This window comes from Aethalodelphis obliquidens, unplaced genomic scaffold (assembly GCF_003676395.1).
Source record: "Aethalodelphis obliquidens isolate GAN/ISIS:26980383/991018 unplaced genomic scaffold, ASM367639v1 scaffold21, whole genome shotgun sequence".
In the NCBI taxonomy this organism is placed as follows: Eukaryota; Metazoa; Chordata; class Mammalia; order Artiodactyla; family Delphinidae; genus Aethalodelphis; species Aethalodelphis obliquidens.
The window spans coordinates 25,456,014-25,480,746 of record NW_020837965.1 but is presented as its reverse complement, the minus strand read 5'-3'; the positions used below and the strand labels follow the sequence as shown (position 1 = coordinate 25,480,746).

General features: G+C 52.2%; 1 protein-coding gene across 1 annotated transcript in view; it reads right to left on the bottom strand.

The window, feature by feature from the left end:
- DYNC1H1 (dynein cytoplasmic 1 heavy chain 1) overlaps positions 1–24,733 on the bottom strand; it is a 65,973-nt gene that overhangs the window by 18,260 nt on the left and 22,980 nt on the right. The window contains exons 12-44 of the mRNA XM_027120595.1: positions 22,877–23,017; positions 22,350–22,526; positions 22,106–22,216; positions 21,903–22,022; positions 21,253–21,492; positions 19,496–19,651; positions 19,252–19,365; positions 18,907–19,017; positions 18,618–18,827; positions 18,304–18,450; positions 17,787–17,953; positions 17,511–17,684; positions 16,645–16,810; positions 16,374–16,562; positions 16,086–16,280; positions 15,138–15,420; positions 14,528–14,628; positions 13,774–13,933; positions 12,514–12,757; positions 12,155–12,338; positions 11,672–11,884; positions 10,678–10,916; positions 10,338–10,494; positions 8,468–8,695; positions 7,740–7,970; positions 7,451–7,591; positions 7,034–7,267; positions 6,741–6,947; positions 6,530–6,651; positions 5,896–6,061; positions 4,643–4,806; positions 2,178–2,307; positions 612–745 (exon numbers count right to left, since the gene is read on the bottom strand). Coding sequence (XP_026976396.1) covers positions 612–745; positions 2,178–2,307; positions 4,643–4,806; positions 5,896–6,061; positions 6,530–6,651; positions 6,741–6,947; positions 7,034–7,267; positions 7,451–7,591; positions 7,740–7,970; positions 8,468–8,695; positions 10,338–10,494; positions 10,678–10,916; positions 11,672–11,884; positions 12,155–12,338; positions 12,514–12,757; positions 13,774–13,933; positions 14,528–14,628; positions 15,138–15,420; positions 16,086–16,280; positions 16,374–16,562; positions 16,645–16,810; positions 17,511–17,684; positions 17,787–17,953; positions 18,304–18,450; positions 18,618–18,827; positions 18,907–19,017; positions 19,252–19,365; positions 19,496–19,651; positions 21,253–21,492; positions 21,903–22,022; positions 22,106–22,216; positions 22,350–22,526; positions 22,877–23,017 — 5,756 coding nt within the window. The remainder of the gene's footprint in view (positions 1–611; positions 746–2,177; positions 2,308–4,642; positions 4,807–5,895; positions 6,062–6,529; positions 6,652–6,740; positions 6,948–7,033; positions 7,268–7,450; positions 7,592–7,739; positions 7,971–8,467; positions 8,696–10,337; positions 10,495–10,677; positions 10,917–11,671; positions 11,885–12,154; positions 12,339–12,513; positions 12,758–13,773; positions 13,934–14,527; positions 14,629–15,137; positions 15,421–16,085; positions 16,281–16,373; positions 16,563–16,644; positions 16,811–17,510; positions 17,685–17,786; positions 17,954–18,303; positions 18,451–18,617; positions 18,828–18,906; positions 19,018–19,251; positions 19,366–19,495; positions 19,652–21,252; positions 21,493–21,902; positions 22,023–22,105; positions 22,217–22,349; positions 22,527–22,876; positions 23,018–24,733) is intronic.

The following is a 24,733-nucleotide window of genomic DNA, read 5'->3' as shown; positions in this document are numbered from 1 at the left end:
TTGACACTCAAGTCCTAAACCTTCTCAAGATTAGTCTACAACATTTGGAACGCCTTTTTTTTTTTTTTTTGCGGTATGCAGGCCCCTCACTGTTGTGGCCTCTCCCGTTGCGGAGCACAGGCTCCGGACGTGCAGGCTCAGCGGCCATGGCTCACGGGCCCAGCCACTCCGCGGCATGTGGCATCTTCCCGGACTGGGGCATGAACCCGCGTCCCCTGCATCGGCAGGTGGACTCTCAACCACCGCGCCACCAGGGAAGCCCTGGAACATGTTTTAACTTGAATTTGTACACTAAACATTCGTACAGCAATTGTTATTTGCCAGGTCCGGTGAGGCGGCAAAGATCAAAAAGACATGGCGCCGCCCCCGGACACCCTGATGACTCGAGGGAGACAGGCCGATTCTAGCAGGAGGGTGAAGGGCTGTAGTCGCAGCCGGTGGTAAGCTCCACTCAGCAGAGCTGGACTAAGAAGCGGGAGTCGCTTGGCAGACGAAGGTAGGGGCGTGGGAGGCCCGTCAAGGGGACAGCACGAGGCCTGGCCTGACCCCCGCCCCCATCAGATCGAAAGCAGCTCGGGTGAGCGGTGAGGCTGCAGCAACAAAAAGCCCACCGGTCAATCCTGAGCACGTGGTCCAACACCTCATTAAACAGGACCAGAGGAACATCGAGCTCTTCTTCATAGAAGACTTTCAGCCTGGCTTTGACATAATCTCTTAACTCTTCTTGGTCTACTGGGATGTAATCCTGTAGGAAAAAAGGTAGATCCAATCACGAAGAAGAAATCATCTTAGTTCTTATAGCAAAGTGGATTATGTTTCCATATACCAAGAAACTGTCAAAAAATGAGACGAGAGCAGGTAGTTATAACATAGGAACAAAAGTATAAGTAAACTAGGATGAGACATGGAAAGACATGGAAAATTTTTACAGAGAAAACTGAACTTCACTGAAAGCCATCACAGAACATCTAAGTAAATGAAGAGATACACCATGATCATGGAGAGAAGAACACACAACTAAAAATGTCAGTTCCACCTAGCTGACACACAGATTCAATGTAATCCAGTCAGAATCTCAGTGGTGGGTGGTGCAACTTGGCAAGCCAATTCTGAATTTCGTTTGGAAGGGGAAGAGCCCAAGACTGGAAAGACGACCCACCCCTTTAAGAACCAGGTGCTCTGGACAGGGACTGTCCTATCTGGTGGACTTAGAACTGTGATCAGGACCACGTGGTTTTAGCACAGGAAGCAGCAAATGGACCAATGGACAGGACAGAGCTCTGTAACAGACTCACGCGCACAGGGAAACCCATGTGACAGTGCGACACTGCAGAGTCCCAGTGCTGGGACCGTGGACATGCACAAAAGAAAAACTGAAAATGAACCCACAGCTCACCCCATACACTAACTCAATTCAGATGGATTAAGGGTTTAAACGATATTCCGTTACGAATGTTTGTTCTTCAAAAGACGCTATAAAGAGAGTGAAAAGACAAGCCACTGGGAGAAGATGGTGCCCATAAATGAAACAGGATTAGTATCTAGAGTCTAGAAATAAATAGGAAATTCTAGAAACACTGAGCAAATCTCTCTTGTTCGTCTTGCTTCTGTGCCTTTGCTCCTATCAGGCCCTGTGCCTGCCATGCCCTTGCCGACACTCAGATGAAGGCCTATGGACACTTGCCTAAGCCCCTATGTCAGGGTCAGCCCTCCCAAGGTGGGGCCATCCACCCTATGAGACGGAGCTCCTAAAGGAAGGCTGTCCTCATTCCTACATCAGCATCGCCTACCGAAGGACATGCACATCAAGACTGTCCTTTCCTACGATGTCGGATGTCGGCTCTCTTTTTCAGAGAAAATGGCAGCTCACAGCTATTCTGGAAATGTCACTCTGTTCAGCATCCTAGTATACGAAACATTTTCACACAAGTTATCCCTCACTGCCCTGATTTCACTGAAGTCCCGTCTCCTGCTGGTTGGATCCACAGCTCTTGGAGTGGTCCTGGGATTCTCTGCCCTGAATTATCAACGGCTGCAAATACATGGCCCATCATGCCTATAGCCGCAGCTTCCTTTATAGTGCCCTTCAAGGAAAAGACGTTTCTGACGAGAAGGGAATTCTAACTAGAAGGACAGGAGCAAAGAAAAGTATTCCTAACGTGATGTAGATGCGTTACCTTTGACAACCAGTTGCTGTACAGGATGGGCCGGCTCATCGCCTTCTCCTTGTCTATGTTGGGGAAGTGCTTCAGAGCAACCATGTCAATATTTTCGTCGGTCCAACGCCTCTCCTCATCTTCTACAAGTCTGTCGGAAGAGAAGACAGAGGCCATGATGAGAAAACACCTGGTTTTGTGGGTGCTGTGGGCTACTCCAAGGGCTGGCATTAGTCTTCTACCAGAAATTTTCATTTTCTACAAATGGAAGAACCTAAGACTCTGAACTCGAGACGACTTAAGTAGTCCGAAACATAGATATTAAACACGAAAATCTTAAAAAAAAAAACTCCTCTAAAAATGTTTAATTACATTGATTTACAAAATGAAAACTTCATTTTAGTTTCTAAGCTTGCTTAATATAAATGTTTCAAGTATCAAGGAGCATTATGGGAACAGAAAGAGAACTACAAGGTGTACAGTTTTGGAAACACAAGGTTTACAGAGGAAACCACAGAGCAAGCAGGTGAGACTCTAACTGTCCCTATAGGTGTGGGAGGTCCTTCTGAGCAGCTGAATACATGATAACTTAGGCTACGAGGTGAAGGTCCAATGAGCATGTCACGTACTTACCGTAGCCAACCAGAATTTAGAAGCACAACTGCTATTGCGATATTTCAATCTAAACAAAATTATATCTCTGGTATGTTAAGAAATATAAAAATGATACTGTAGCCCAATTATTTTTTTTAATTAAAGAAGGGAGAATGAAGGTATGGCACGTAACATAAAAAGGACCGCCTTTTAAAGTGGCAGAGCTGCAATACGAGAGCTCAAAGCTGGGCTGCCAGGGCTCGTGTGCCCCCGCTCTGCCTCGGTTAGTTCATCTCTCTCCCTGGCTCTCTGCAGGGCAGCTCTGTGGGAAATGAGAACTCCAAGGAGGCTGGCGTGGAGCCCAGTCATCTACAACAACGCAATATTCCAAGACTCCTCGACAGCATGGGTGAGAAAAGCTGCCTGAAGGCAAGAATAACTGGTCCAGACGTGTAGCCGCCAAAGGCTTAAGTATTTCTTAGCCTGGAGGGAACCATCTGCCTTGCGTTCTGCCAGGGGAGTAACCACTAACCGACTCCTACGACTACCCACACCTGAGGCCATGAGTGGTCAGAGGAGCTTGTCCTGCTGGGACCGTGTCCTCTACGGATGGGCCACCTCGGGCGACCTCACACGTAGCCCGGGCCCGAGGGGTCCTGCCCTCCTGCTCCTACTCTCAGCCCCTCTTGCTCTGTTCCGAGTAACCTGTTCACGGGCAGAACGTTTCCCCAAATAGTTTGCAACAGGAAATCGTGGTGCTGCACTAAATAGTAAATCAGTTAAGATTTGTTGTTTGTTAGAAGTTTAGAGTTAAAGCAACACAAGTCTAACTTTTTCTCACTAATCAAAAATGAGCCTAAAAGGCTATGAAGGACTGCAGTGCTGAGATACATAAAATTAACAATATAAGAAAAATCAATAAAAACGACAGAGCAGGAACTAGGAAAACTAAGAACCTACTATAAGACAAACATCGTACACAACTATAAACAAAGAATACTAGAAAAAGATTCTGATTTAAAAAGGTCAATAGGGACTTTCCTGGTGGCGCAGTGGTTAAGAATCCGCCTGCCAATGTAGGGGATGTGGGTTCAAGCCCTGGTCCAGGAAGATCCCACATGCCACGGAGCAACTAAGCCCGTGTGCCACAACTACTGAGCCCTCGTGCCTAGAGTCCTTGCTCCGCAACAAGAGAAGCCACCACAGTGAGAAGCCCGCTCACCGCAACGAAGAGCAGCCCCCTGCTCGCCCAGACTAGAGAAAGCCTGTGCACAGCAACGAAGACCCAACACAGCCAAAAATAAATGAATAATAATAAAAAAAGGTCAATAACTTTCAAGATGCCTTAAGAGAGAAAACGACTCAACTTTTTACTGAGACTTACAATGTTCAAACCACAAAACCTTCCACAATCCAAGCTGACCACTACAGCCGCTAGCAAGTCTCTCCCTTCAGTACTGGTCACTTAACTAGAAAACGTCAAAACTTGCAAGACTTGAAATAAGTGGCCAACAGGTAAAAAGAGAAAACTAAAGTCCCAGAGATACAGCTGCAAATCCTCTGATGAGAGCAAAGACTGAGGGTGAGGAAGGGGTGGTGGTTACGGAACTGCACCCCAGGCTGCTGTTAGAAGGCACTGAAATTCACCTGTGACCTCTGTGCCCTGACCTTGTGTGGGGCCCACCCGACAGTGAAAGAGGTGAGTTAAAGTGCCTTGCCCGAGGTTACCAGTAACCAGCAGGGCCGTTGGGGTCTCGTACATAGGGGTGGCCGTGATCAACTCCCAGATGCAAGGCTGCCCTCGCCACCTCACTCCTGTCCATCGCCAGCTCAGCCTGCCTCATGCAGACCCTAACTCGGGGGGTCGGAAGGGTCAACACCCCTGGTTTTACCTGTCCTGGAAGAGGCGGAGGGCTTCATGTGCCCAAATCCGAATGAGGCCTTCCACAGGCAGAGTCTCCAGGGGCCTCAGTGCCTCGAAGATACCTCGCACCCACCGGGTCATCTCACGGGGCGAGTAGATATAGTGGGGCTGTGTGTCCTGAGTGAACCTCTCCTGCAGGAATCGAAAAGATGCAAGTTACATGTAAATGTCCTAAGACACGGAAAGTAGTTAAAAAGTCAAATGCAGTATAACATTTTTATATTGAGAATAAAGACTCTAGACCCTGGAATATTTGAGAATGAATTGGTAAATAATGTTGGGACTACTGTTCAGTAGATCCAAGTTGCTCACTTTATGTTGCAATTAATTATATTTAAAGATTTATACGTAAAAAAAAAAATAGGGCTTCCCTGGTGGCGCAGTGGTTGAGAGTCCGCCTGCTGATGCAGGGGACGCGGGTTCGTGCCCCGGTCCGGGAGGGTCCCATGTGCCGCGGAGCGGCTGGGCCCGTGGGCCATGGCCGCTGGGGCTGCGCGTCCAGAACCGGTGCTCCACAGCGGGAGAGGTCGTGGCAGTGAGAGGCCCACGTACCGCAACGAAAAAAAAAAAAAAAAAAAAGATGGCTGTCTCAGGGGAAAGTCGGCAGTTCTCTTGCAAGGGCCCTTGTCAGAGGCTGACAAAGAAACGCAAGCCAAAACCGTGAGAGCCACTTCTGCTCATCTGGTGGGCAAAGATCTTTTTTTTTTTTGGCAGTACCCCGCAGCACGTGGGATCTTAGCTCCCCAACCAGGGATCGAACCCGCGCCCCCTGCATTGGAGGGATGCAGTCTTAACCACCGGACTGCCTGGGAAGTCCCAGTGGGCAAAGACCTTTTCAATAAATATTTTTTCAAGGCTGAAAGAGGCATTGTGGTGGAACTGTAACCGGTCCAGCCCCGACAGGTTTGGCCACATGCAGTCACCACAAACACTGCAGAAGAACAAGTACAAACAGGCACATGTTGGTGCTGTTAAAACAGAAGTGGCCACGTCCTTTTAGAAACGGCACAGCACGGTCTCGGTTTCGTAAGGGGAATGAATACATGTACATGTGCCAGACGAGGACGGCAAGAACAAGAGGATATTCGCGGTTGCAGAACCTGCCGGAAGCATCATCTGTTGAGACCCTGGAGCAAGTCTCCCGGCTCAGCCGGAGCTCCAGGTGAAGCTCAGTCTCTCAACAGAGCCTTTCGGTCACGACGGGGCAAAGACGCCACACACCTGGGACATGGTGTAGAATTCCACCATCGCCGCGGTGAGAGGCTCTGCGTATGTGCGCAGGGACGGGATGAGGCGCAGCATGGCCCGGTTGAAGGTACCGTAGATCTGTGTCAGGGAGGCGGGTCCCGGGTAATCCACATACACCACAGGCACGTGACGCAGGAACCTACACAAAGACAGCCCGGCTCAGCCTCGTATGGGGTGAGGGGCAGCATGCCTGGGAGGGCTGCCTCCCTGTCCCAGGCCGACCCGGGGCTTCCTGACCCGCCCCCACGGCTTCGCGCCACAGCTGACTGAGGTCTCACTCAAACTACTTGGGCCTGGGTCTGACACGTAACTGTAGATGCAAAAAACCGAAAAAGAACCGAGCAAAGGTGGGAAAACGATTCAGGCTTATTTCAGCCTCATCCTGGCCCTACAGGCAGGTCTGGGGCAGCTCACTACTGCCCAGCAAGTCGTCGCTTTCATTTTGAGTGTGTTCCCAGCACAGTGACATAACCCCAGAGGAACCCCACGACGAGCAGTATTTTGTTACCTTTTTATAATGACAACTACAGTTTCGTCATGCTACGTTTAAAGCAAACCCGGAACCGGTATGTGTGAGATCAGGGAAGTCTACGGGGCTGTGTGTTACCTGTGAGAGAGGGGCTTCCTTCCAGGATCAGTGGGCGGGTTACAAGCCCCGACAAACTGGATCCTCTCCAGCTTCACCCAAGTTTGATCTGAGGTTCGGTAAAAGCCTCCGTGCTCCACCATCTGAGGGCAAGGGGGAGTGAGACACGTTAGGGGCACATGTGAACAGGACACGTTGTGGAGGAGAGGGCACCTCGTGGACGTAAACACACCTGTCTGATGAAGGATATGACCCTCTGCGTCCCGTATTTATCCATGTCTGGCAGGTTGATTTCATCACAGAACAACACCAGCCACTTCCCAAGCTGAACAGGGGCCAGGACGACCCCGTTCGGCGTGCGTCTGTACTCGCAGTAGTGGTCAAACGTCTTCAGCAGGAGCTCTGGAGTAGTAGCGCTGGAGAAGTTAAGACCCACGACCTGGAGAAGGGAAGAAACAAGTGAGGTGCTGGAAGGCCGAACCTGTGCTGGAGCCCCAGGCCCACTGCCCACTCCAGCCTCCTTACCTCCATGTCGGGCAGGGCCCGGAGGGCGCTGAAGAGCGTCATGGTCTTGCCAGACCCAGGAGGGCCGCACAAGACCAGCGGCTTGTGCTCGGCCAGCCAGGTGTACAAGAGGGCCTCGTGGCGGACGGTGTCCAGCGTTGGCACGACGACGTCAGGGGCGGCCACCTTGTGCGTCTCCACTTCAATCTGAGGCACCTTGGCCTGCCACGGCGACCATTCTCCGCTGATGGACACCTGCACACACGGGCGGGCGCCGGTCACCCTGGGACCCACGTACCTGCTCACCTACAAGACTTGCTCGCTTTCATGCAAGTCAGAACCTCCAAGTCAACCTGCATCCCTTGTGCCACAGAAAACTAAAAGGACAAAACCCTCCTACGAAAGAAAAGACGACATCCAGTCGAGGCGCGCACTCACTTCGTAGTCGATGATGGGGATGTTGGGAGCAGCGGGCAGTGGCACCGTCGTGATCCTTCTGATGTATTCACCCAGCTCTGCTCTCATTTTCAGCCGACTGTCTCCAGACAAGGACCAAAGGATGGCGTAAACCAGATACCGCTATTGGAATAGGAAGTGGGTCCCATTTTGAATGGAATTTCAACAATAAAGGAAAGACATTTACAACGATGTTACCCTGAAGCAGTGCTGCCCAGAGATGCTGCCGGCACCTCCCCCAGCACCTGGCCACAGCTGGACCCCTCCTGACCTGGATGTAGCGCTCCAGCTGCTCGATCTGCATGGGGAAGTCGGGGTGGTTGGCGTTGTACTGGGCCACATTGCGGCAGGCCTGGTGCAGCATGGAGAAGAGCGAGCCCAGGCAGCGCAGGCGTGTCAGGTCCATGATGTGCTCCAGCTTGAAGGCGTGCTCCAGGGCCTTGGTGACCAGGCCGTTGGACGTGAAGTACGGCTGCATGATCGTTGCTGCGTCCCTCTGGATCTACAGGAGGGAGTGAGTGATGCTTAGCTACCATCTCAAAAAGCGGGGAGGTTTTCATCTCCTCTAACCTAGGCCCAGGAGAGGATCACGCAACTGTGAAAAGTAGTTTTATGGGTTGAAAAAATGAGGAATGAAGCTTCAACGACCAACCCTTTATTCCTTCATCTTGGTGGTTCTCAAAAAAAAAAAATCACGCTTCCTAGGAACATTGGTCTTCACCAACGAAATGCAAAAGGTCCACCTTTCATCAATTTGCAAAGAAAACTGAAAGAATTCTTTAAATTTTCCGTGCACGGCTACGCTTTTGCAGCAGCGACTGCACTGATTATGCAAACCTCCAGCGAGTGGCCGGCTTCAGCAGCGGAGCAGTGACCATCGTGAAAAGCACGCCGCCTTCCAGATGCTCAGGGTGGGACACCCGGCTCGCTCTGCGCCGCGGCCCAGCACCCTCAGGTGCCAGCTGGCTGCACTCGGCGGAGCGGCGCTGGCCCGCGTACCTGCAGCATCGGGGAGGCGGCCTCCTCGCCCTCGTCCTCCTTGCCCTTGCGCCGGCGCTGGGCCTCGTCCTCCCCCTCGTCCAGGGGGATGCTGCGCAGCCTGGCCAGGAAGTTGTTGAATATCATGTCCGTGCTGAGCACGTCCTCGCTGAACCAGACCATGCCGCAGCGCGACACCGTGGCCAGGGTGGCGTACTTCAGGTCCTGCACTTCAAACATTATGCGCACCTTGAGAGAAGAGAACACCGAGCACGGTTAATGACATGGGTTTGGTACAGACCCGGGTACTAATACTTTACCTATATGCCCACTGAAAGAGCAATTTAAATCCAATCTCACTGCACTTGGTTTAGAAGTAAAAATGTCTACGGTTTGCCTCATCACAACATCCACCAACGCTCTCTCCCTGAGAATCTGGGCGGGAAAAAACCTGTGTGTGGTGGGGAGGAGAGGAGAGGAGAGGAGCTCTGGTGGGACGGAGCCAACAGCTCCCTGGGTGGCAGGGTCAGCAGTGAGGTGCTGTGGCCAGGTTCCTGGCCTCGAACCCGCCGGCAGGCTGGCCAGCAGGGTCCCCTTTCACACGTGGGGTTGGCAGCCTCGCCGAGTCCCACTGCTAGTCGCCAGTGGGGCTGAGATTCAAACTGGACCATCTGATCCCAGAGCCTTAACATCACTGCTAACACGCCTCACAAGGAGATCAATCTTTCTGACAACAGTTAGAATCTACTGGGTGGTGAGCTGTAAGAAAAGAACCCAACAAGTCAAATCAAGACACGAGTCTGCATACGTGCACGTTCCCAGACCCACGGCTTGGTTTCTGAAGCGGCGATAACCACCGATGCTGACCCTGCGTCGCAGGAAAGGCTCCTGCTCCCCAGCGGCTCAGGAGTGCGGCCGGACTCCTCCCTTCCCTTCCACCCACCTCCAGCCCGTCAGGCGACCCCACTGGAACAAGCTTGAACTCACACCCACAGCTCAGCTACTTCTCAGCACCTCCACGGTTGTGCCTGGGGTGCCGTGGCCTCCCAGCTCACCTAGCGCGCAAGCTCCAGTCCTCAGTGACCCCGGGCCTGACCTCATCTCGCCTGTTCCCCCTTGGGTCCCGCCCCAACTTCTCTCCACATCAGCCAACTGCCCCGCTCTCCTCGCACACGCTGGGCACAGCCAGACGCTCCTCCCCCGCCATCCGCCCCTCCACCTGGAACGCCCGGAAGCCACAGGAGCCGCCCCCTCGTGCCCTCAGCTTCCCCGGGGAGCCTCGGCGCGGCCCCTTCTGCCAGTGCAAGCTCCACCCCTTGGCACCGGCGGCTGCTCTCCTCCAGTTTACTTTCTCCGTAGCCCCATCACCACTTATCCTGTCTGTCTCCCACCTCAGACTGTGAGCCCTGGGAGAGCAGGGGTTTTGTCTGTGTTGCTTACAGCTACATTTTCAGCATCTAGAACAAGGCCCGGCACACGACGGAACTCCAGAAAAGTGGGGTCAAAGTATGAACGCACGCCCAGGCCAGGCCTGCCCATGTTTACCGCTGTCAGGGGGCGTGGTCAGGACCTGGATCAAGGGCTCATTTCCAAGGGATGACCCTGAAAGTGTCCATATGTAAATCCCTTGTTCTGCCATTTCCCAGGAATCCTAACTACAACCCCACCTCACGGAGTCGTAGGAAAGGCTACCCAGGAATTACTGAGTAGGCTTAATATTCAGCAAGTAGTGGAAAGTCATGAATGAACGCTTTGAAAACATTTCTCACCAGCCACAGGAATGGAAAGAATGTAGCACAGAGAGGCCCCGACACTGACTGCTGCCACAGAGGCTGGAGCCGCTCCCCCGGCTGCGCGCCAGGCAGTCAGGGCGGGATACTTAGCCTCGTACGTTGGGCGGAAGGCTGAGGCGCTCTCCGTTGGGCAGGGTCAGCAGCTTGTTGTCATCCAGCACCGAGTTCAAGTTCTCCACCCACTCGGGATCCACGTCGCCATCGAAGACGATCCACTGGCGCTTCTGCAGCTCGCCCCTCACGTTGTCTATGATCCTGGTGGGAGGATTTTACAGCAGCGCGTGACTGAGGCTGAAAACGCTCAGCCTGTAACGGTTTCTAAAGTGACTTTGATTTGTCCAGAGCGTGGTAAGAAGAATAACGTACGCTGTTACCACGAGGACAGAGTGCCTAGGTCCCAGTTCTCCAGAGTGCGGACACCCACCCAAGTGCACTTACTTTCTCAGAACATGTGTGAACAGCCCATCTGTCCATTCCCTGGTGTTGGGGTCCAGGGTTCCGTACAGGTGGTCTTTGCTGATGGCTTTAGGGTCGATGATATGGGCCACGCCCTCCACACCCTCGAGCCTCTCCAGAGCCTTCAGAAGAACGCGCCAGGCCATGCTCTTCCCGCTGCCCGAGGGCCCCACCATCATCAGGCCGTGGTTGATCTGGGTGATCTGATAGAGCTGGAGAACCTGAGGGCCAGACCGACCAGCACCATAAGCACTCCAGAGAAAGAAGGTGGAAGGTTCCTCACCACTTCTCCCGCCGCCAAGCAAGAGACGTGTGCTGTGACTCTTCCAAGACAAGTACTGGGACTTTCTAACCAGAGAGACCTTCAACTGGCCACAGCACAGCAAACACAGAGGGTTTTTACTGAACTGTGGAGCTGTCTGACTGAGTCAGGAGATGCTCACCGAGCTGCCTCAGGAGAGACCCCTGAGGTGCCCTGCCGGGAGGACAGAGACCGGATGAACGAGCCGCCTTGTCTAACCCAGGACCGCAGCGGAGGGTCAGCACGCACAGCTTGTGCACGTGACACGCTTTTTCTTAAGTGAATCTCACAGAGGAGATAAAGGAAAGAAGTCGATACAGAATGTAAACCCTATTGATTACACATTTATGTTGTTAATCGTGGTACTGGGAAGTCTTGTAAGCAGATCATTTACCGCCATAGACGGTTTTCATCGTGATCCCCTTTTAGCCAGCATTTTCAGAGAACAAACTGTACCACGTAATTGAAAATTTCAGGTAAGTTTCCCTATCACTACTCTCAAGTTAAGAAAAAATCCTAACAGGACTTGGGGCAAATCTCCACAAACCAGACGACGCCCCTGGTGGACAAAGCCCGGTAAGACGCGGCTTCTCCACCAAGTCCACGGCCATCGTTACCGCTCGTGGCCACCTGCGGGGTCTGTGAGGTGCCAGCCAACACCACGATCCCAGCTACCTTTTCAACCCACATCCCGCCGACTTCTTCTCCGTCTCCGTATGTCAGGTACATCTCCTGGCACACTTTCTTGAGCTCCTCCCTCAGCGCTGTCATCTCGCCCCGGTGATACTGGACCCCAGGGAACACGTCCGACAAGAGGCTGAAAAGCAGGGGGATGTCTTCTGCCACCAGCTTTGGCACCATCGTCTCACAGACGCTCTGGATCAGGATCTGCGTGGGGTGAAGGGGATGAGCTCTGCGGGGGGGCGGCTCCACGTCTACTGCCCTGTCCCCGGAGGACCCACGGCACAGCTGTCCCGTGAGCAAGCAGTGAGGCCCAGCGCCCCGCCCCCACCCCCAGGCCTCCCGTCAAATGCGGGTCCCCTCCGTTCACCCCGGGGCACGTGAGCCACAGTGAGAGCCCTCCAGGCACGACTTCAGGGTGGCAAAGAGTAATACAAGCAGAGCCTGGGCCTGAGCGGTTAGGGGCGCCCCGCCCACCTCTTGCTCGGGAAGATTCTCCGCGATTTCTCCTTCGTCCACCGCCTCCCCGCGCTCCGCCTTCTCCCTCTTGATCTTCTGGATCCGCTCCCGCTTCACGTTTCCGGCGCTCACCAGCACGCTCTTCAAGGCTCGGAGACCAAAGTCGTAGTGGCTTTGAGAAGAGAGCTGCTCGTCGCATAGTCTAAAAGAGAAAGGGTTTTCTTAAAAAACAGTACACTTTGAGCACCAAGAGCATCGAACATCAAGAAATCAGAGACGGATACGTGGAAGGTAGTGTTGCAACTACACAGGTAAACTTTAAATGGCACACTTGACACATGCCAGAAACACGATCCGGAATAACTCAAGTGACTCACTTGAAGAACGGGACGATCTTGTTGGCAAGGACCTCGGCGGTGCGGAAGCCCTGTGAGTACAGCATGACCTGGGCGATGAGCTGCCGGTCGGGCTTGGTCATGGCCAAGCTCCGGAACAGCTTCTTCAAGTTGTCTGGAAGGTTCGACCGGCCCGCGTAGCCGGGGTTCATGGTGATGAAGATGGCCATGTCTGGGCTCACCTTGACTTGTTTGTTCAGCAGCTCACAAGTAATGGGGGCAGAGGCTGAAAATCGGAGGATGGTGTTAAGACTCGTGATAGTCAAAAATCCACTCCAAAATCTCTCTAAAACTGCAGAGCAAGCACCCATCTCCCTGCCGGCCCAGGACTCCAGGGGAGCTGGAGGCTCTCACCAGACACGATGCCCACTGGCCCAGGCAGGCCCATCTTCACCCACTTCACCCACACGAAAACCGTCCGAATGTGTAACGGATCAAGTCCCAGAGGCAAGAAGCCCACTATTTGTGCATTACTGAGCGTCACAAGGTCAATGCAAGAATAGAAACACAGCCCAACCATAGTTGCAGAAATAAAAACCAATCCATGTTGTGACAAAACTGACCGGCTGAAGTCACGAGAATGACCCTCTCGTAGGGTCATCAAAGGAAAACACAAAATAAACAGCCCCCCGCCCCCCATCCCTGGACTACTTAGGGATCAGACTTCCTCCATAGGAGAACACGGAACATGGAGTACACAGGTACTGATTTGACACTCCTTTTGTTTTATTTAGGAGGTCTGGTAAGATGAGTTACCGTTATTATGGGAAAAAAGGGAACTTTAAAAGGTAAACTCTCCAACGTGGATGTATTTATTTACGTCCTCCAGCTCACGAGCCCAGGCTGTGTGCGCAACAAGCTCCCGGGGCCCTCCGAGCAGGCACTCCCACCGTGACGAGGGCTCGTTCCCAACACTCTGGCCAGGAGGCTTGGCTCTGTGGGATGCAGGGAGGGGGAGGGGAATGCGGGGGGCCCAGAGCGGCTCAAACCTGTGTTGTGTGCTGACGCCGGGGGAGGGAGCACAGGGACTCTGCTACAGGGGAAGGACTGATGGCTCCGCGGGGCTGCTCTGGGACGAGGGTGCAGCGTTACCCTGGGCCCTACCGCCTGTCTTCACTCAGGATGCACTGCCCTGCCTGCAGCAGCGAGTCCTGGAGCTATGTTAAAGTCTCGCTTATTTCTGATCAAAGAGGCTACCCCCTCTGCGCCCTCCAGGCAACTGTAAGGAGAAGCCGGTCTCACTCTTATCGTAGCTGGGGCTGGAGTGCTCGCGCAGCGCCTCCTGGATGCACTGCACCTGCTGGGACACGGCCGACAGCATCCGTTCCTCCAGGCGGTTGAACTCGTCAAAGCAGCCCCACGCGCCCACCTGGCAAAGCCCCACAAAGATCCGTCCCATCGCCTGAAACGAGAAGAAGGGAAGGGAGCTGAAACCACGGCCATGGTGCTGGCTGTATGGGGCTCCGATTCTGGCTTGGATGACTGGTCCCACCCTGGGCAAATCACATCTTGAAACCCTTGTCTGCTCATCTTTGAAATGGGAACAATATTGTCTTCCTCCCAGGGTGGGGGGGTGGTGGGAGGGGCTGTGAAGGTGGCATCAGCTTCACACATGAGGCAAGGAGCCCAGCCCCACAGGTCAAGTGCCTCATAAACAGTGGTACAAATGTAACGTATCCTTTTTCCTCCTGTGCCAATAAAATCCCAATAACAAGGTTAACACGTTGTTTAAAAAACCTTTCCCATAATATTTGTTTATTCCCAGGCATAGACACCAGGAAGATATGTTACACTGACGAGTTTGAAGAATTTGAAGACGTGAAGCTCAAGTCGGTGTCAAGCACGTGCTGGGAACCTCCAACAGCTCAAGTAACCCTGTCCCCAGAGGACCATGCTGTGCTGTAAGGCCAACACAGCTCGAAGAGGTGCCGCCTGCTATTCCCCACCCAGCCCTCTCAGGCCCTTAACTCTAGGTGGTTCCCACAGAGCTTCTCACCTGGAAGTCAAAGGTTTCATCACAGTTGAAAACTAAAACAAAGCGTCCAAGCTGATGGCCGAGAGCTTTGACAGACTCGGTCTTCCCAGTCCCAGCAGGCCCTATTGTTTGAAGAAAAGGAATTGAGAACTCAAGTAAGAACACACCTTTAGTTTTAAGAACTGTAAAAAGCAATTCATTTTAAAAAACCGAAGTACAATCATCCCTCGGTCTCCATGTGGACTGGTCCAGGACCCCTGCGTCTACCCAAATCCATGGACCCTCGGGTCCAATAGTTGGCCCTCCGTAGCCACAGGTTCTGCATCCCTGGATTCAACCAACCTCGGACGGAAACTTTAATCCACGGTTGGGTCAATCTGAGGCTGTGAAACCGGTGAGCAGGAAGGGCCGACTGCCTATCTATTAAAACAACTCTGCGTCTAAGTGGACTCACACAGTTCAAATCAGCATCGTTCAAGGGTCAAGTATAAATGCGATAGCCGCCAACGGATTTAAAGTTTTAGAAGGTACCAGCCACGCAGTTAAGAAGTACGTTTAGATCATTTGCTTAATCTTGGAAAAGTACGTTTCCTATCTGACTCCACCTGTCCAGGTGTGGGGAGGGACTCACCGAAGGGGGACCCGCCCAACCTGGCCTCCAAGGCCTGTGTCATCGTCAGGTAGCAGCGGTCGGTGAGGGGGGTCTGGACCAGCTTGTCCTGGACACCCAGGTACTCAAAGCCATAGTTAAACTTGGCATTTGCCATTTGAATCGACAACTGCTGCAACACATCGGTTTGCTTAGGGTCAAAGTAAAACCGCATCTGGCTGAGCCACTCGAAAGACTTGGCGTTGTCAATCTTGCTCTTCATCAGGGACCTGGTGACGTCTCTCTGGTGAACCAACTCTGTGATCTGAAGAAAGAGTCACTTTAAAGAGCTTATCAGAAAGTACATTTCATGAGCTGAAGCATGTAAAGTACATAAGCGTATCCTCGGGGTGCAGGGGTTATTCAGTAGACTTTTAAATTGAGATTCTAGGTCCAGTTACAGTGTAAACATTCACTTTTAAAAACAACAGAACTGTTGTTCACTTTTAAAAACAATAAAACTGTTATTCACACAATGGAATTACACAGAATCAAGAGCTGCAGCAAAAACAAAGAAACAACAAACAAAAACTCTGCTAGTTGCAACTAGCATAAAACATGATGGGAGAAGAGCTGTCTCTACCCTAACAGTCCATCTGCTGCACACGGCGGTGCAAAGGCCAGCAGCAAGCAACTCGGGCTCAGAGACACGCTGGGCTGGTCCGCCACGGGGCGTGTTCTCTGGGAAGGACACGACGAGAGTGTGAAAGACCCAGAGACACGAGTGTCACCCCTTTGTGTCGGGAGGTCGTGTGTGTTAACTCCTGTCCCCCAAGATTGCCTTTCAACAGTACCAGAGAGTCAAGTACACACCCCAGGCCATCCACTTGTTTTTCTCCCTGACACCAATTAGGATGTTTTTCAAGCGTGAGTTCTTTCAACTGTCCGAGGCGAAGCCCCAGGAGCCTGGCTGGGAGGAATGGGACTAACCAAGTGCTCCAGCTTGCGTCTCCGGAGCGGTGGCTGCTCCATGAGGACCGAGTCGGCCAGCACGTTGAGGGTGACCTCCACGTTGCTGAGCACGGAGTGCAGGGGGGCCGTGTCGCCGCTCCCGCCGACGCTGCTCAGCGCCGTCTCCACGTTCTCAGACCAGGCAATCTGGGCTGACAGGACCACGAGCTGGGCCTGCGAGACACGGCACCCAAGACCCAAAAGGATGGTTTTAAAGACCAGCCAGTGCCCTCACCTTCAGACTGTCCCCCTTCTACTGGACAGTACCTGGTATTTGTCAATCCAGGTGATGTAGGTATTTGGGTCGATTGAAGTTGCTTTACCAAAAATCTCAACTTCTGTAACAGACTCAGCAAGGAGTTTGGCCAGCGTGACTCTCATCTCCTTCTCTACTAGGGTGAGCCACTCGTTGATTTTGGGATGTTCAGTAATTGACACGGGAGTTTTAAACATAACCTGAAATAAAGAAACTCTAAGAATTAAAGTGCGCAAAGATGGGAGTGAAGTGTTCTAAGTTACAATCAATGAATGTAACTACCTCCTCTCCTTCACGGGATGAGATGCCCAGGACGACAGAGTTGTCTTCATTTAGGATGATGCTCGAAACACCAGCAAACATTTTCTTGAAATGTTTCTGTAACTTAGCTACATTCTTACTGTTTCCAATGATTTCAAGCAAATCTTCATCACCCACAAAATAAAACCTAAAATTAAAATTGCATGTAAGTTGCTAAAACATTACGTATACACAAATAAGGGGAATCAAGGCAACACTTCAAACTGTATAGGAAAGGAAGGTGGATATGGATTGTGACGGACCACCCCCAGCCTGAATTCAGATCACATCCAAATTTCTTCCAGCCCTCAGCAAAAGATACACACTCACCTAACAGATCCTGAAGAGAAGTTCAACGGGTTTCATGTAATTCACCGCACCTTAGGAATTTTTTAAAAACCTGCTCTATTTATATTAAGCAAACTATTCAGAAAGAAAAGAATGCCACTTAGAAAATAAAATACAACTTCCCTGGTGGTCCAGTGGTTAAGACTCCGTGCTTCCACCACAGGGGGCACGGGTTCGATCCCTGGTCAGGGAAGTTCCGCATGCCACACAGTGTGGCCAAAAAAAAAAAAAAGAATCACAGCTAAATTTTTAAGAGATGCTAGCTGCCTGGGAGGGTGAATAATAGTTTAAATGAAGCTTAGTAAATGAACCCACGGTAGAAAATTAAGGATTATTTGTTATAATTAGGAAGCAATGGATGAAGGAGAAACGGTATTCATACTGGTAACAAAACCCTTGACGTCAGAGTGACCAACACACAGGCCAGGAGGGAGGGAGGGGCGGGAAGGAGGCGCCGGAGCTGACCTTCCCTTCAGTCCCCGTAAAAACCACCCTCTCACCTGGGGAAAGATGAGCGCTCTCTTTCCAGGTACTCTCCCAGGGCTTTCTGGATCTTTCCTAGCAGGTCTGCTAATCTCTCCAGCGACCTCTGTACCCCCTGGATGTTCAGAACATCCATGACCAGGGGAGACTTGGATACTTTTTTCATGAGGGCCAAGAATTCCGTGCTGATACTACAAATCAAATTAAAAGCGAGGTTAACGTCAGCCTTCGTGCAAAGGGTGGTCACCAGCCAAGCCTACCCTTCAGCCCTCTGTCCCGGCTCGAGGCTGTACCTCTGGAACCGCTGGGTTTCCACTGGCAGCAGGTGTTTGATGTCTGCGCTGCCCGTGAAGATGCCCTCCAGGTAGACCCAGCGCCTCTGCACGTCGATCCACACGTCGAAGAGAGCCATGATCCGGTTCAGTTTGTCTTCCCAGCTCAGGGCATCCTCTTCAAACACCTAGCGGGTGGATGGAAGGCAGAGCTCAACTGCTGCACTCTCCACTCTCAGATACACCAGGACTCATGCCAATATGCAGATAAAGATCCCGTCAACTTACGTGACTCACATTTTCTACCAGAGGCACCTGGGAACTGTGAGTCTGGCCATTTTTATTTTTTAATTATTTAAAAAGAATCTATTTTGGCCACACAGCATGCTGGATCTTAGTTCCCCTACAGGGATCGAACCCGTGCCCCCTGCAGTGGAAGCGCGGAGTCTTAATCATTGGACTGCCTGGGAAGGCCCTGACTGTAAGTCTGAAGGTACAATGGTGGATGTGCGGGAGGGACACCTCCCCACAGCGGTACCTTATAATACGGAGAGAGCTTCATGGCGGACACGCTGTTGATGTGCTCTTTGACCTTGTTGAAGAGGTCGTCCCAGCCTCGGATCAGGCGACACTTGTTCTGATAGTTAACCAAGTCCAACTCGTAAGTATTCCACACTTCTCTTATCTGAATTGAAACCGAAAGAGGCACGTCATCAGTATGTGGGCGTTCGCCAGCCACACAAGTGACCGAGTGTAATGGAGACAAAAGGGACCACATGTGAGGCTCAGTCTACGTCAGTCTATGTCACAGCCTGAAACAAGATCTGGAATGCCCATCAGCCTATTACTTACCTGCTTCAAAAATTCCTCCAAAGCCATCTCCCCCTGTGCTACAAGCAGCACATCCTTGACAACCGCTTCATTTTTCTGCAAGTCAACGTCCCAGATCTGGCCGAGGGTCAGCTCAGAAACAACCCAGTTTACATGAAGCCGTTTCATCAGCTGTTTCCAGTGGCGATCTTTAAGTGCTTCAGATTTCAGTTCAATCACCAGCATGTTTATCTGTGGAGAGAGGGAGCCGTGTTAACCCGTGTGGCGTGTTTCTAGCGGACATCTGTGACCGCAGCTCTGAGTCACCGACCTTGAGGTAACCTTTCAGAAGCCTCTGGACAAACTCGTAGGACGCGTACTGCCGTAATCGTGCGGGGAAGTTTTTCAGCTGGTTCAGGAGGCCATCTAAATTTTGCCGAAGCTGTCAAGAGAAACACAAGACGGTATTTAGTTTGCCAACATTCCTTTAAACGATGGAATATTCTTAAAATGGTTTCAGGAGAAATTTTACGTGAATCTGGATGAATAATGTAAACGACCATCAAGTGACATTTTGTGAACTCTAACAGTTCCTTGCTCGCCGAGTTTCTAGGTGACGCCTACAATTTGCAGTGCGTGAAGGCACGTACATAACAGCTACCGGTGCTCTACGTACCTTCCGAGGCTGCACTGAAACCCACGGCTGCTCCTTCATCTGATCGATCTGCTCCCAGACCTTAGAGAGTTCTGACCAAACGCCTTTGAGGTCCTGTAGCTCCTCTAAGGCCACCTGTGATGAAGCAGAGTAAAGCAGCTGAACTTGGAAGCAGAACCACCCCACGGCTCTCGAGACACTGTGGGCCAGAGGCAGCGTGAGCACGAGGGGCCCGGCCCCAGCTGCCCGCTGGAGCGGTTCGTACCTGGACGCGCTCTTCGCTGCCACCGAGAAGTCCCGTATCTGTCAGTTCCAGCGCCTCCTTGGCCTTCGCACACTTCTCCCTGTCGTCCTTCAGCCTGCCGAACTTTCCTTCATATATGGTGAGAGCCTGAAGCGCCTCCTCTGGGCGAAGGTTGCCCTGAAGCAGAGTCAAGGCCAGAGGATCAGAGCCGGGGCTCAGGACACACGAGCTCTGGCTCCGAAACGGTGGAGGGGGCCTGCTGGGCTTCTAGAATATGTGACTCCTTGAACACGTCTACGTACGTAAACATCCAAAAGCTGTACACTGATGATGCACGTCCATTACTGGATGAACTTTTACCTCCAGGGTTGACACGGGGAAGGTGGAGCACCTCTCGACTCAGCCATCCCCTCACTAAGTGCCGAGGGAGATGGAAGAGAAGAGTCAGGACAGACCTGGGCCTGGAGCAGGACGCTCCTGACCGAGGGGACAGGGTGCTTGGGGCTGCCAGCCACACCCTCCCTGAGGTGCGGAGTCGTCGTATCAGTTACCGAGAGAAGAACGAAAAGGAAAGCACTGTTCTCACTGGAGGAGACTACCTCAGCCTTAACGCTGTTTACACACTTCCTTTCCATTCTGATAACCTTTGAGGATGACTACACAAAATATCGAAGTTTTCACTCTAACACATTACTAGCAAGGTGAGGCAGCAAAAGATATTCAAATTCAGGTGATCACAGTCTTGTCTAGTGATCAGTACTCACTCCCCCGCAGAGCCTGGAAGCTCTGGCGTTAGCAAAAGCACAAGCCTGCTGAACAGCGGGGCCCCTCGGCCAAAACGAAACACAAGGCAGGACCTTGGGCCCAGCAGCACAGAGGCCAACCCAGTAGACGTGGGGCGGCCAAATCAGCCCCCAGCACTGGTGCGGAGAACCTCCATCCACACTACAAAGCCAGACTGACGTTCGGAGCATTTCAAAACCCTTCCCCTTCTATGCGTACGTGTATGTCTAAGTTTGAATTCCACCCAGTGAGCCAGGCAGGCCGTGACCTACGTGCCTGAGCCCCACACTGGCCGTCCCCCTGCCTGGACGCCCCCTCGGCCACGGCACGCTTGCCAGCCCCTCCCTCAGCCTCCACATGTCAACCCCCTGCAGAGCAGGAACGCACCAACACCCCTTTCCCGCGGCACGTATCACCATCTGACTTAAAACACCTGTTCTTCTCATTCACTCTTTACCCTCAGTGCCCCAGTGGAGCGTTAACTGCATGCAGGTAGGGCTCCTTTCTGGTCACCGCTGTATCTCTGCTGCCCAGAATACAGTCGGTGCTCAATAAATACTTGAATGAACCCAGAGACCAGGGTGTGGCAGGTCCCAGTAAAGAAAGCCTTAACGCCCGCGACAATGACGTCAGAGTTCAGGGCTGCCCCCCACTGCACAGACCTAGCAGTGGCGGCAGCGGGATGCTTGGCCTGTGTCCACGAGAGAGGAAATTCTAACTTCTGACTATGCCTAAATAAGAGGATAACTTACAAACAGAAAAACGTTAGTCTTTAAAACAATTCCCTGACTTAAGTGACTGTCACGAGGAGGTCTAAGTCGGCTTTCGTGTTTCCAAATCCACTACCTGCAAGTACTGCTCCTTTTAATTACAGGGGAAAGTCTTCATTCTGGAAAGCTAAGCCATGGCAGGGCCTTTTAAGTCTCCGAAAGCAGAGACGCCAGGTCACCTGCTGCCGGCTCGGGAGAAGCTGCGGCGCCGGGGGCGAGACTCACCGTGACAGGCTTGGTCTTCTCCCAGTCGGTCAGCAGGTCGGAGGTGCGGCTCTCCACAGCCCGGTCCTCCTGGACGATCTTCATCTGCAGGTTCGCCACCTGCTGCTGGATGGCAGAGTCCTTCCGCCGCATGATGTCGTTGAAGGCCCCCCACTCTCCCTCGATGTTGTCAATGTAAAGCCAGGAAGGCGGGAACTGGAACCTTTGCTTTTCCAGCAAGCGCTGGCCGTTGCGGTAGAGCTTTGAGGGTTACAGGATAAACTTAGCACTTTCCTTCACAAGGGCAGCAGAGACTGCCGTCAGATTCCCACGGACGGGAAGGCACCCCGCGACTACGGAGCACACGTGCTCCCCTCCCGACGGCGCCGTGGCCAGTCCCGCGACTGCTCCTGGCTGCACCGGGCGGCCCCGAGCAGGGTCTAAGCGTGCTAGAGCTGGGCGTCACGCCCTCCTTCCAAATTATGAGAAGGTAATTCAAGTTTGAGGACCTGAAGGTCCACAACTACAGCAAAAGATTTTAAAAGACAGGAGCCTGTGGTTCTCAAACCCTGAAGTGCCTAAGAATCACCTGCCCACCCTTACAAGCACGGCAGGGGCACGACAGAGACGCGCCGTAGACCCCACCTGAGACAGTGAGGGACAGAGCTCACCTCCACTTGCTTTTCAAACTGCTTGATCTTCCGTTTCAGAGACTGCACGTAGGTGATGAAGGTCACAGCGTCGGAGGTGCTGGCCGTGTCCACGGAGTGCTGCTCCAGCTCCTGGCGAGACTGTCCGGAGAGAGCAGAGCGTTTAACGGAGAGCCGAGGGGCACCAGGGGGTTCATCACACCGGCAGGACCCTGCCTCCTCACCTTGGAGATCTGGGAGTGGAACTCTGTCATGTTTGAGCCGAGCATCTGCCCAAATTTGCTGAGGACCTCCTTGTGCCAAGAGTCGTACTTCAGGTTCACCTTAGACTGGACCTGCAGGTGAAGGAGCACACGACAGCGGATGAGCAAGTCTTTCACGCTGGAGTGTTTATGCCTCAACTTCATTTTAGTCAGATGTTGCCGTCCCAGCTCCCTGGACACCTTTCAGTGAGAGAGCAGAGCTCACCTTGCCGTAATCTATGACTACTGGTCCGAACTCCTTCTTGGTCTCTGCATTGTCAAAGGTTCCTCGGGCCTTCCTTATCTGCACCAAGAGCGCCTGCCACTTGTTGAGATCCTCCCCGAGTCTGTTATAGATGTTCTCAGCTTGCATGTCCCACAAACACTGATACTGAAGCCAGACCTGCAAGTGAAGAAGAACAGAGTTAAACACTACAGTTTGACTTTTCATTTTGTAAAATATTAACATATATTTTCATATTCTGTTAAAAGTCTCATGTTCTTTCATCGCCGTTAGGAAAACTCTCACTTCCAATCCTCAGAATTTTCCTATCAAAAGAGAATAGTTTCCTGTTCTCCAAAATGATTAATATCCCACAAGGTTTGCCCTATTGTTCACTCCTTGTTTTAAGACAGCAAATATTATCTCATCGTTTACATTACACATAGTCAAGACCTTTTAGCTCCATATTCATTAAATCTCATACTCCTAAGTGTGTAAGACAACATACTTGAATGAAATTAGCTTCTCACCTTGACATACTGCTCGACTTCAGTTACGATGCCCATGACTGCAGAATAGGATTCCTCCAGGGCAACGGGGCCATCTGGCATCCGTGTTAGAGCATTCCGGTAGAATTTCTCTTCTTCGGTCAGTTCATAGTGGACACCCACCTAACCAAACAAAGCCAGAAATGAACGCAGGTAGTGCGCACAAAAATGTGAATCTCAGAATCACTTTCACTTAATTAAAATAAACTAAAAGAAACTGTAGTTAAGGGATAACATTCACTTATCCCAGTCACAGGTAACCAGAAGCCTACTTATAATATAACTCCTCAAACCAACAAAAGGAACATCAACCACAAGCCAAAAGATGTGGCGTCACTACTGGCACAAGGCAAAAACGGTTAGAGAGCAGGCGCCCCAGAGCAGGGCCCTGCAAGACCTGAGCCTCTCATCCAAGGAGGCAGGACCGAAGGTGGCGCCTACGAGAGCGTGAGGTGACCACGACCAAGTGTTAACACCAACGTGGATGCTGGAACCCGCGACACAGTCATTCCTTTGTTTCAACCACTTGTGGGCTGTCATGTGCCAGGCACTATTGTAGGTACAACAAACAGACAAAAACCTCTGCTCACATAGATTTACATTCTGTGGGAGGAGAGAGACAACTAAGGGAAAAGCAAAATACGCAGCATGTCACAGGGTGAGCGGTGCCATGGAGGAAGGAGGGAAGAGGGGGCGAGGGGACGTGGGAGCAGGGAGGATGTATTTTGAGCAGGGGAGCCAGGGAAGGCCTCACTGAGGAGGTAACGCATGGGCAGGGACCAGGAGGTGGAGGGAGGGAGCCTGGTGAGTACTTGCTCCCAGGGCTTCCGAGCAAGTGCAAAGGCTCAGGGGCAAGAGTGCACCTGGCACGTGTGAGGATGAGCAAGAGCCCAGCGCTGGCTGCAGCAGAGCCGTGAGGGGAGGAGCAGATCAGGGAGGCGGCGTGTCACGTGGGGCCCAGCAAGGTGCCGTGGTGGGTGAGACAGGAAGCCGTTAACGGGCTCCGAAAAGAGAAACGTCAGGGCAAACACACAGTTTTAAGACGCACTCTGGCTGCTGTGTTGACGACAGATTGTAGGGGGCAAAAGCAGACACAGAGAGACCAGTCAAGAGGGGGCTTAAATAATCCGACTGAGGGATTATGGTACCTTGGACGGTGGTAGCGCTGGATGTGGTAAGAAACAGATTAGGGTTATTTTTTTTTTCAATTTTTAAATTAATTAACTTATTTATTTTTGGCTGCGTCAGGTCTTTGTTGCTGCCCGCGGGCTTTCTCTAGTTGCGGCAAGCAGGGGCTACTCTTTGTTGCGGTGCGCGGGCTTCTCATTGTGGTGGCTTCTCTTGCTGTGGAGCACGGGCTCTAGGCGCATGCAGGCTTCAGTAGTTGTAGTGTGTGGGCTCAGTAGTTGTGGCTCGCGGGCTCTAGAGCGCAGGCTCAGTAGTTGTGTGGCATGGGCTTAGTTGCTCCGTGGCATGTAGGATCTTCCCCGACCAGGGATCGAACCCGTGTCCCCTGCATTGGCAGGCAGATTCTTAACCACTGCACCACCAGGGAAGTCCCGATTAGGGTTAATTTTGAAGATAACGACAGTGAGTGTCCAGAAGCAGGTTGGAGGATGGGAAAGAAAAGACTGGGGGAGGAGCAAATCTGAGGGAGGGGTCTGAGAGACAAGTCCAGTTTGACACGTCCATCAGGTGGTCACATGGAGACGCCAAGGAGGCAAAGGGACAGGCAGTCTGGAGTTCAGGAAAAGGCCTGGCTGGAGACAGGAACACGGAGTTGTGGCACTGGTATTTAAAGCCAACCCGCTGGATGAGACACAGAGAGGGTGGGGTGGA